The 12,364-nt window shown below is 40.0% G+C and overlaps 1 protein-coding gene across 7 annotated transcripts in view; it reads right to left on the bottom strand.

Moving 5' to 3' along the window:
- Positions 1-11,023, bottom strand: part of dtna (dystrobrevin, alpha) — a 32,253-nt gene extending 21,230 nt beyond the window's left edge. For 4 of the 7 annotated variants that reach the window (XM_041803166.1, XM_041803168.1, XM_041803169.1 and 1 more), the window contains exons 1-9: positions 9,299-9,452; positions 5,265-5,332; positions 4,634-4,714; positions 2,702-2,915; positions 2,358-2,443; positions 1,688-1,842; positions 1,494-1,599; positions 901-1,067; positions 565-689 (exon numbers count right to left, since the gene is read on the bottom strand). In XM_041803166.1, coding sequence (XP_041659100.1) covers positions 565-689; positions 901-1,067; positions 1,494-1,599; positions 1,688-1,842; positions 2,358-2,443; positions 2,702-2,915; positions 4,634-4,714; positions 5,265-5,332; positions 9,299-9,315 — 1,019 coding nt within the window. In that variant the 5' untranslated portion in view covers positions 9,316-9,452. Of the gene's footprint in view, positions 1-564; positions 690-900; positions 1,068-1,493; positions 1,600-1,687; positions 1,843-2,357; positions 2,444-2,701; positions 2,916-4,633; positions 4,715-5,264; positions 5,333-9,298; positions 9,454-10,818 lie in introns of those variants that run through there. The other 3 variants (XM_041803172.1, XM_041803171.1, XM_041803167.1) reach the window with 2 other exon arrangements.
- Positions 11,024-12,364: the final 1,341 nt, after the last annotated feature.

Raw genomic sequence — 12,364 nt, 5'->3', positions numbered from 1 at the left:
GTAAAAAATTCCAATAAACACACTCCTAAATCTTGTGGAAAGCCTCCCCAGAAGAGTTCAAGCTGTTATAGCTGGAAAGGGTGGACCGACGTCATATTAAACCCTATGGATTAAGAATGGGATGTCACTTAAGTTCATATGTGAGTCAAGGTGGGTGAGTGAATACTTTTGTTAGTATAGTGTATCTGGTTTGCTTTGCTTGCTGTTGCATTAGTCCCTATACCTGATTTATATACTATTTATATATCTATCTAATTAACAGCAGCAGAGTCCCACAGAGCATGTGCTTATGTAGGCCTTTGTTTTATTATTTATACAACAAAACATCAGTCAAGTCCGGGAAAAGGTAGCAGCTGTGTTGCAGGATACAGTCATTCCCAAGGCTATAATTAAGCCTCATTGATCAGTTGACCTACGAGATTGACTGGAATCACTTCAGACACAGAGGCAGCAACAAGATAATTATCAGCTGAGGGATATAATCAAATATTTTAAGGAGCCAAAGGAGGAGTGTGTAAAGGATCCCTCTGTTTCAGCATTATATAGAGAATCAAGCTAACTTACACAATATGAGCGAGGTTTAGAGGTTTCTCTGGCATTTCAGCAAACATGGGGTGAAGAGGCTCTCTGCTGGATGCACAGCTCAGTGACTTACTGAGGGCATGGGATAATTTCTTAGCAGGGGATTTCTGGGTAAAAAAAAAAAACACACAAATGATGAGCCAATTCTGTACACAAGAATGCTGATTTCTCTTGATGTGGATAAAGACACACAGTCACCTGCATTGCACAATCTGCATTATCTTTACATTGAGGTGAATCAGAGCAAAAATAGCCACACTGAGTGGTCCGCAGCAGACACACCTCCCTTAGCCCCCTCCTTGCCTCTCCTCTCCTTACCCATGACGTATACTCCTTCATTTGGTGCTGGTTGCTATGGGAACCGCTGGCATGCCCCCTCCAGAAGCAGTCCTGACAGAGCTGGTAATTATGACATTGCTGGCAGCGGTAGCGGAAGCCCATCATACTCTCAGTATGGCAGTAGGAGCACTCGACCGGGTGAAAGACTGCAGGGAGGAGGGAGGAGGGGTCAGACACACAAACAAACGGACAACCACACACAAACAGCTGTTATTGTAAAACCCAGTTATTTAGCACATTACATAGAGTGGGGGATTAATCTCCATTAGTTTAGGGACAGATGTGCAGCCGTTTCATATTTTTTGACCAAATATGCTCAGAGCAGTATGATGGCAGAACGCTGACTATGTGTAAGCATGTGACAGGTTAATGATGAGCGATATGCAGGGTGTTAGGTCCCAGTGGGTCATCGTCTTCACTGAAGGTGTTTGTGCTTCCTTGTCCCTCTCTGCTTGACTAACTGTGTGTGCTGTGACTCAAGATTATGATGCAAAGCTGAACTTTACATCCTTCCAGCCCTGTTAGCTTTTTGTTTTGTTTTTTTACACTATATAAATATTCTGGCGTCTCACCATTCTCTACGTTGGCGAGGCGATGCATGAGTGGTAACCACACCAGACACTGAGGGGGTGGGTCTGACATCAACGTATCGAGGAATGTATTGAGGGAGACCTTTTTCTGTTGACACAGATGGGAGAGATTTAACAGGAAGTATCATCAACAACGTCAATGCCACAACAATCACAGAGCATTATGTGACAGTCACCTGCTGTGAAAAGCATGCCCTCGCTGCTTGTTCTGTGTATCCAAAAGAAGGTCCCTCAAAAACCGCCATGGGTAATTTGAGGACCTCCCTCAGAAACCGGTCAAACTGCGAGTGCACCATTAATCCAGCAGGATCTGATAGCTGTGAAAAAATATCTGGAAACAGTGCAAATGAATCAAGCTAATTATCAGCTGCCACCACAGTTGGCTAATTACAGCATTACACAATACAATTATCCCTCTTATTTGTGAAAACAAATCAAAGGAAAGTGGTTATTCTAATTAATTGTTAAAGTATTACAGCAGCACAGCCCCTCTTTCATTTTCCATCACGAGCAAATTCAACTGCTCCCACGGATGTTTTTTTTGTTTTTTTTGTTTTTTTACATAATAAAACTCAACATAATAAATAATGAGATGTCCCAGCCATGAAGAGCTAGGCCAGATCTGCTTCTTTAGGAGCAATAAGCAAAGCAGAAAGAGATATAGATAACACAGGCAGTAATAAGTTTATATTAAAAAATTCCAAAGCAGTACATTACTTAGACTGTGCACTGGGTGACCTTTACAAAAAAAAAACAATTAGCTGATTTATTAAGGATAAAACTTGAAGTTTCAATTTCATTATTCATAATTTAAGGTAAAAGAAAGTGATTTCTGGGGTCGCTTACATCTTAATTTATCCAGAATTTTTCCCCCACACATGGTTGCGAGGGCCATCTTCACAACAAAGACGGATATTTTGCCATGGCCCTCACTAAAAGGAGCAAAAACAAAATTCATTATGGTCAATAATTATTTAAAGAAGATCTATGAACTCAGAACCTCAAAAGGAATATCACTGATTATCATCTTAAGCATGCTTAGCTTTTAGCATCTCTACAAAATGTGTTTATACACATTCTTCTGCAATATGAAGGTAAATAGGTTGTATTTTTACCCAACTTTGGCTCACATCCACCTTAGATGTGAGAGTAGACAACCAAACACCACCTGTCATGTGACGTATACTCACGGGTCGTACGATGCCAGCAAGAAGTTAAGCAGCAGGTTGATGGAGTGTTCTATGTTGATCTGATGGGTGGTGGGCATGCGCTTGTTCAGCTGGTAAAAAATAGTGGACAGTACCACTTCTAGACGAGCCACGGAGAGCTCAGCGTTGAGGTCCATGGTGTTGATGGCACTCTCTCGGAAAGCCTCGATGACATTCCAGATGTCAACTAAATGCACTGAAACATACACAGGAAAACTGAATACAAACATCCTGATCTAGGAAACTATGAAAAGGGATGCAGGATATTGGATTTTTGCAGATATCTGACACACCGATATTTCAAACCTTAATATAGACAATAACAATATAATTTATATTACCAATATGTACAGGGCATTCAGAAATTAGTTAGATCCCCTTCACTTTTCAATGTTATGTTGCAGGCAGATGCTACACAGTAAAATCGCCAGTGTTAGATTAACACTGACAGTGTTAAATCTAAGACTAGAAAAGTGTTTATATGTGTCCACTCTTTTGAGTGTTAATTTGCCACTTTTCAAAGTGTTACTTTTTTTTACACTGAACCAGTGTTACTCCAACATTGTATGGTGTTAAAAATTTACACCGGTGAACACTGAGTAGTGTTGATAGTACTCTACACTGGCGTCAGTGTTAAAAAATTAACTCTACCAGACTACACTTGACTGGTGTGATAACACTAAGGAGTGTATTACAATTAATTTCAGTGGGTGTAAAATACTGTGGGTAATCACTGCCCCTCTTCCACCAACCTAATAATAACAAGAAACAAGACATCTAAGTTCCACAAAATGAGTGTTGAAAATCAGAATACACCTGATATTATTGACTGCCACCTCACATAGTTAGGTATTTGATAGCAATCATGGAGTTATGAGGTAGACTCAGAGCCAGAGCTTGTCGTGAGTTTAGAGACTGCACTCTCCCCACACTTATTAGTGAGCTGTCACCACAGCCAAGACTTGACCAACCTAGAAGACAACTACACTCATGGTGCAGTAGTGTTTATGCATCAAAAACTTAGGAACTCAAGATAATTCAAGAAAAATGTGCAAGTAAATCCCAGCAGTGACCCCGTACAACAGGCGACATCCAAACACAGCTAAACATCTAAATACATCTAAAACATCTGAAACCCAGCTAAACACCCTGCACAAAGGCATGACGGGAAAACTCTGCCCCCAAGATTTGAAATCGCATAAGCTGACAATGCATATGAAAGCATAAACCAAGTCATGAAGTCAAAAGACAAAACACAACCAGGACTCTTCCAAGAGCTGGTCGGGGAGTTGGGCCTTAGTATGACATCACAAGAATCTGATGGTCACTCTGAACTCCAGAGATCCTGTGTGGAGATGGGATAAAGTTCCACACAGGATAACCAGCACTGCAGCCCTCTACTGATCTGGGCTTATGCCAGAGTGGCCTTTCTCAGTGCAAAGCCCACTTGGAGTATGCAAAAAAAAACTCCACATGAAGGTCTGCTTGGCTTTCTATTTTCAAATTGTCATTATGGAGCACTGAGTGTAATGACCAATGAGGAAAAAATTAATTTAAACTGTTGTAGCATCGGGCTGCAACATAATGGCACTGAAAAAAGTGGGGGCCTGAATCCTTTTTTGAATGCACTTACTAAAAATATAATATCTTTTGATTGAGCCTACACTTTAAAATAACACTGAATTTTCTGAATTAAACTACAGGTTTAAGGGGTGGTTCCCTGATACAATACTGACAAAGTGATTTAAATTACAATAACACCAATGCAAAAAAGGGCTGTAGTTCAGACCTTAAAGTTCAATCCTTAAAACACACAGTAAAGTTTAAGTAATGAGGAAAAAAAGGAAACCATACCAATTATATGCATCATTAATTATGACCATAGTGATCTAGATTAATGCACATTGTACTCACTATTGCATTTCTTCTGAACAAATCTGAGTTTGCAGGCTGTTCTGTAAGTTGATAATCTTATGGAATCCAAGTCTTGAGCCCCTGCAGAAGAATTAGTGGTTATCAAATATCATTGGAAATATCAAGACCAGTTCATAGATCATAAATTACAATGAAGAGTTTTGTTTTTTGGAGCTCCCCAAAATTCAGTTTAATCCAAACCCTCTAGATACAATTGGTTTGGAGCATATTTTCACATACATAATTTAAACATTAACTTGTGAAAAAAAATCTTTAAATTCTAAAAATCCATGCAAAAGTTAATATTTCACTTGTGCAGTTTTATCCTAATTTGTGAGTCAAGACCCAAGATTTCTATTTCTTTTTTTGCAATAAGCTGACTTTTATTCCATTTTTTCGGTGCTTTTACAATGTGAAACAGGATATACTCTGTCTTTGTATGAGATTATAGCATGGAATTCAGGCACAGATCAGGACAAAGCATTAAGAAATAAAATCAGTAGAAACATGGAAGACTTGCTCTTTCTGATTTTTGCTTTACATGAACGATAAAGTAAATAATTTGCCCTGTTAACATCTATTAAACAGTACTTTATATATGACACAGAGCTGTGTGGCCCTGGGCACTTACTCATCTCCACAAACAGTTGCCGTCTATCTGCCATGTTGTCACCGCTCTCACCGTAGTCTTCAATCATTCTGATGAAGAGGAGAGAAAATCACGTCAGAGTCTGTGTGAGTACACCTGCTTTCTCTGGAGACACTTCAAATTATGGCACTGCTCAATCACCGAACAAGCTCCTCCGACTGTTTTCAGCCTTATTCTGCTAGAAAGAACTAATAAAATCAAGCTCACAGTGAAGCAGGGTCTTTTACTTAAACCCATACATTATCCCTGTTAACATATTTAAACTCTCTCTCGGGAATACTTAGCCTCTCCTAATGTTGTTGTTGCAACCACAAAGGTTAAATTACCCACCAGGCAAAGCAGACAGCTGCCTGCAGCCCCAGACCTTTAACACGCTTCAGGTTCACTCTGTGGCAAAGAAGTGGTCCCTTAGCCCCACCCCACTTTGTTATTGTTGCTGTGCTTGCTAAGCTTCTGTTCTCGGTCAGCTTAGATTGAGGTAATGACAATAAAGGAGAAATATTTCAACTAAGAATAAAGGACATAATAATATGCTAGCTTTCTGAGTTTATTCTAACCAACCCCTTGGAAACCAGAAATAACATAAACCTCTCTTAACTGTGGAGGTAAATATGTAATTGATGGCTTAAGCTGTTTCCATGTTCCTTAACAGATAGTTAAAAGGCTTAAAAATAGCACAATTCTCATACTCAGGCATATTGTGCTTAAAATATAAATGCTGTAGTTCCTGGAATATAAAGTTCACTGAGGGCTGCACGGCAGCACAGGGGCTAGCGCTGTTGCCTCAGCAAGAAGGTCCCTGGTTCGCTTCCCAGTCAGGGCCTTTCTGTGCGGAGTTTGCATGTTCTCCCCATTCAAGCAGGGGTTCTCCCCGGGTACTCCAACTTCCTCCCACCACCTAAAACATGCTCATTAGGTTAGCTGATGACTCTAAAACTGGCTGTAGATGTGAATGTGAGCGTTGTCTGTCTCTATATGTCAGCCCTGCGATTGAATGGCAACCAGTCCAGGGTGTACCCCACGTCTCGTCCAATGACAGCTGGGATAGGCTCCAGCACCCTGCGACCCCCAACAGGATAAGGGGTGTAGAAAATGGATGGAAACTTCACTGATTCTAACAGAGCGAGACTGAGCTGCTAACATTAGCCAGTATAACAACCAACCAGCTTTCAGAGGAAAAATTACAAAATGGATGTGCTTTTTGATTATTCATTAGCCAAACAGACAAATGCAGCTAGCTTAGGAAATACTTTTAACTTAAATTCACAGTGTGTAAATCCTGCCACAAGGGGGCTCTCATTCAAAACGAAAACAAAATATGACAAGTAGGGTTAGGGTTCTCAGCTAAGGTTTATATGCAAAAACAGTAAATTAAATTTTTTGTCATGTAACTGAATTTCTTATAATAAAGGGGAAAAGCAGTTACATTTGGCCCTCCTGGTAAGCGCTTTGAGCGATCCGAGAGTGCTTTGCAAGTAAGTTGCAGCATTAACCAGGAAGGTCACATTCTAAGGATTTATTTGGGGGCTTTTATGTCTTAAATGTGTAAAAGAAGTTGGGTAAAGTCAGATGACATGTGGGAAAGGAGCTACCTGTGCTGTCCTGGTATTTGAACCAGTGCTGCCCATGTTGAGGACAAAAGGCTCTGTACATGGGGCAAGCAGACATAACTGCAAGGCTGAAGGCGCTCCCAGGAAGGCCATTTTTAACAGTTTTTCTCCTTTATTATGTCAGTTTCCTCCATGTAAAAACAGTGCTTTACTGTTTAGTAAACACACCTCATGGAGTGGAATTTTACTTGAATAGAGACCTCAGTAGTTGTCAATTGGGACCAAAACTTGTTGGTGGTGGGGGTGATGGTGCAGGGTTCTGCTTTCCGTGAGATGTACTGGTGATAGCCCAGCCAGACATGTGGGCCCCATATGGGTTATATGTGGGTTACAATATGGGTTCCATGGCTCCCATGTGGGCTTGTCTGTGGGTACCAAAATGGCCCCACATGAGATTGCCAATGTAAACTGCAACCGGGATCACCCCCAACTCTGAATATCCAGGATAGATCTTACTGGTAATCCACATGGGTAATCACAAGGATCTCTAGATGGGGCCTATATGGGTCTCATATTGGCTGATTCCATTTGAAGTTCACATTTGCAATCCCAGGTAGAGCCACCATGGATCCCACAAGCAAGCTCATGTGGGACTCATATTGCAACCAGAGTATAACCCATATGGGGCCCACTTGGGCCAGGAGAAAGTGCAGCTGGTGTCAGAGAATGATCTTGGTCATTACGCAGCATAAAGCATGAATGAGACATAGCAACAGAACAGCAACTTCCAGTAGCAGTTATACTTTCTTGTGTAATGTACAGCGGCTCTGTAACAAGAGATGGACCATTAACACAGGAATAGTACAGTTTTGCTTAAATTTCAGTGCAAAAAATCCTCGCATGTACCTTTAAGAGGGTAGGTTATGTAAATTGTAAGCAGCTAACAAGACATGCAGATCACTCCTTTATTCATATTTTTATCCAATGTTTTCATAAAATTTAAAATAAGAGGATATCAGCTTTAAAACTGCATTGTATGTAGGGTTTGATTGGGAAACTTGTTGGAGAATAGCATTAATGATAAGCCCTTTACAAGTCTCCCCTTCATTTATTCAGGTTATATTTTGCCTGGATTCTGCATTACCTCATTTTCCCAGTGCCTAATTATTTTGCTAATGCGAGGTACAACAGGGTCCTATGAGTGATTTCACCCCTGGGTCTCTCAGAAGATTAATCCGGCCCTGGTAGTTACATTTTTTATTTTTTAAGTACATCTACAAATTGAATGTAGCACACTACAGTGCTTATCAGAAATGTGAGGGGGGGAAAGGGGGGTGTCACAAAAAAACTAAAGTAAGACAAGGACAAGACTTTGGAAGGGGCAGAGCAGCAGAGAGAGCGCTCACACCATGCCTCGCTGCACACTGTCCGAGGCAATCTAATATACCTAGTCATGTGGTTTGTTGCCATGGCAGCAAAGATCCCAGCCACTCCGTTCGTAAAAACATAGTGTTAGCCCCCCCCCAAGCACATACACAAACACACACTACACCTCCCACTGCAGAGAGCAAAGTTTGTAGAAAAAAGTTTTTCACTTATTAATATCTTTTATATTTTAACGCTTGGTGGGTTGAAGCATTCTGGCACTTTCTCTGCGAGACAGTCATTCAGGCATGGTTTTTCAAATTACTTTGACAGTAATTGGTAGACCCGAATATTTATGCTGCAGAGACCAATGGTGTGGAAATCATAATTCACCTAGTGTTAAAAAGCAAACAACAGCATACTTTTTTCTTTACTCTTTGCGATGCTTCCTCTGATTCCAGGCAGTGAAGGCAGTTAATTATGGAGCTTAAGGGAATCTTTGGAATCCAGTTAAAGAGTGAAAAGATTAGACTAATAAGTTAACACAGATTTACAGAATCAAGTGCAATGACACTAGTAGTATACACAACAGTAAGGCTGCAGTAAAATATCATTAATAGTAACTTAGCATGAGAACACAGAAGATTCACATAATTTTTTGCCTAATTCAAGGTTTGTTATTTTGATGCAGCATTAAGAATAACAAACCTAAAAACAAAAATTATACATGATGTTTCATCAGTTCTAAGACAATGATGAATGCACTTACAACAGTAAAGAGCAGTGTAAGATAGCCAGTACTAGCAGCCATGAGTCAAATGTCATCTTGAAAGTAATGGGAATGCAAAAGCCCATTCATCACTTCCAATGAGAGTGAATGTAAACGTGTACAAACATATTCACTATTTTACAGATCAGCACTGATATCCTTTCTAAACTGCAAGTAAACACATCCTGAGTGCCAGCTATGTGACCTTCTGTGCTCTGTTTTCAGTCTCGGAAATAACTGAGATTGATACAATCTATGGTGAGAGCAGATATTAAACCAGCACAGCCAATACAAATTGTACTACAGCAAAGGGAACAAGATGATCAACATACCTTTCATAAAGCACCATGGTTGCACTCCTTCTCTCAGTGTTAGTTAGGTTATCTCAAACCTAAGTTGTCCTTCTATAGAAGCTTATGAACACTATCCAAACTCCTTTCTAAAAAGAAAACGTCACAACAAAGCATCCCAAACACATGCGGCTGCCTGAAGATATCTGAAATTAGAAACTGTCAGCGAGGACACAGCCTGTCCTGTCTCTATCTTTAACTACAAATGAGAAGGCTCCACATTCTTGAACAGCTTTACTGGCTCTCTAGTTGCAGAACCCAAACCTCATTCCTGGCATGTACCCAGCAAACATCCCCCCCCATGGCACACTGTCACACTGGCAGCATTAGAAAATAACTGCCCTTAAAAGAGCAAATCATCACATAACATTAGCATTGCAGAAGAGGCTTGTAGAGCTGCCAGAAGGAAAATAAGAGTCTCACAGTATTTTGTCATTTCTAATCTAACACTGACTTCTATTGGCTGAATATTCTACCACATTTTACGCCAGAAGCAAGCATTTAGTCTTATTATTCAGTTGTCTACATCATGAGTCTATTTCTGTAGCAGCTGAATAAAACATAGCGAACAGTGCTGTGACTTTATGTCCTCAATGGTAAACAGATTGCAACGTCTCCAAACACAAGCACTTACTTGAGTTACAGCTCAATCTGATGTACAGTACATCGCAGCTGTTAGCACTGATTGGCCAAAGTTATTTTTACATCACGAGACTATAAACTACACTGGCATCCCAATCCCATCTCCTCCTGTCAGGAATAAAAAAGGCTGAGCCATTGACTTAAGGTTAATCAGATAGAGCTCAGCAGAGCCAGTGATGTTGTGCTTTAGAGTAGGTGTAAGTGAAGCAGTTTTCTCTTCCTGTCTGGTACCAGCCAGGGATGTCTGCTGGGCCCTGAGCTCTTTGTGTCCCATGCTGGTGATCACCATGGTTTCAGCTGCAAAAAGGCCAAAACTTTGAGGGTGCTGCTACAGATTTAAGGCTGCTGGTGCTGTTATTTTGTTAACAACACTGCTTTTGACTTTTTGCACAAACTAAAAAGGTTACATGTTGAAAGCAATTCAGAAAGTAAGAAAAACACTGGAAAATGACAGCAAGTTTGCTTTGCTGGCCAACATAGGCTTTTATAAACTCCTGGGTGAAGTCAGTGCCCATTTGACAATTAATAAACGAGTCAAAATAGCTCAAAATCTCTACAAGCAGAGAAAAAGAGCAGCAAAAAAGGCAACAGGCTTCATGCTACATGTTCTGCTCAGGCATCACCTGTCACGTCAGAGACACCTGTGTGTACAACAAACAAAGATCTCCTTGTTACATCAACACTGATGGGAGAAAACACGACTCCCTTTCTCATGCCTCTAGTGTCTTAAACCCTCGTTCTTATCGCTGCTACTTCATCGTGAAACTCATTTCACCCAGAGTGCCAAACTAGGTTAAGGTCGCTGCTCCACCGCTTGCCAGCCTCCAGCAGCTGCAGCAGCGCACTTGCACAGGACTTACCAGAATTTATTTCGAGGCATGTCATGCAACATCACTGTTTTCCGTCCAGGGAACCCGACAGCTGGTCGCGTCCTGCGGTCCAATCAGGGTTTCTTTGGTGTAAGGTGCTGCATCACTGCACGAAGCGGCCGTTTCTGGTGCCGCTCTCTTGCAAACGCTCGCTTGTGTAGTGGAAATTTTCTGTATCGTACTGGCGGAGCTGAACACAAGGCAGCGCTTGCCTCCTGTATGTGGCCTTCGCGATGACGTAATGCGGAATCTCTTCACTTGCGTCAGTATGCTTCGCTGCAAAATGTGAAAGTTTGACATTAAAGGTGAAAAACAGAAGAAATACGTACGTTAACTCATATAATTTAATGAATGGTAGATAATGAATGCCCATGGAGAGATGCTTTCATTCACCGGGTTAAAAACAGCAGTTGCTCCATTAGCATGACGTCATTGAGATGCAGTAAATTTTTGTGAATAAAAAACATACACAAGAAATAACTAGCCTTGCATTTACAACAAATGTTAGTGACTGTCAGAGTTGGTTTGGATGGATCGATTGATGAAATGATATTTAAATAGAGTCAAAATATGTGTTATTTTTATGATTTACCTGTCATCAAAAACCTTACATTATTATTTCTTCATTATAAGTTGGAACTACCCACATCACTAACATTAAAAAGTTAAAGAATTAATATTAGTAATGTCACTGACGTTTTATTTTGACATTTCTCATCCACAAATCTTCTCCTTCTAACATTTAACATATTCTAACTATTAAAAAATATACTTATAAGCAACTTTTATGTTTTCTACCATGATTTGCTTTTAATTTTAACCTGTACGTCTATGATAATAGCATCATACATTTCTGTTTTGGTGTAAAAATACAGCAGTATATTCGTATCAGCTATGGCATTTCGTGTTATTATGCTTGTGTGTTTTTACAGAAACTCAGCATTAATGCTGGGCAATTAGTCAAAATTACGAATAAACTGCATTATGACCTACCGAAATTTTCAAATCACAGATGCTGCAACATTTTTTTTTTACCTGAAATCTGTGTCAAAATACCAGTTTAATAACTAGTTCAGTCATAATTACGTAAGATATTTTTCAAATTCATTTGATCTTAGTTGTGATGGTGATTGCTTACATGGCTGCAAGTAAAACACATCTGTCAATTTGCTAATGTAACTGAAATAGAAATATGTAATTCATATAGAGTCCTCCATTAAGTCCTGGCCTACAGGAATGAACAGTTTATGTTTAATCTATCTAGTATTGTGTGGGTTATAATATAGAATTATTTGTTGCTTGTATTTACGGAGAACTATATAAGACGATGAACTTGAAAAATAATTGCATATTAAATCGCAATACTGCGGTGGGTGGGTCGCAAATATATTGTTTTCTGAAACCGTTCAGCCCTGCTCGTCATACGATTTTTTGCCTAAAACGATGAGTATTGTAAAAGGTTAAATAAGCCTTCCCTCCCTCAGTGTTCTACTCTTCTATCCCAGAAAATATCAATAACTAACACTGAACGAACAGA

Source organism: Cheilinus undulatus, linkage group 13 (genome assembly GCF_018320785.1).
Source record: "Cheilinus undulatus linkage group 13, ASM1832078v1, whole genome shotgun sequence".
NCBI classification, from domain to species: Eukaryota; Metazoa; Chordata; class Actinopteri; order Labriformes; family Labridae; genus Cheilinus; species Cheilinus undulatus.
Note: the sequence above shows the minus strand (reverse complement) of the source record. Positions and strands in the feature narration are given on the sequence as shown.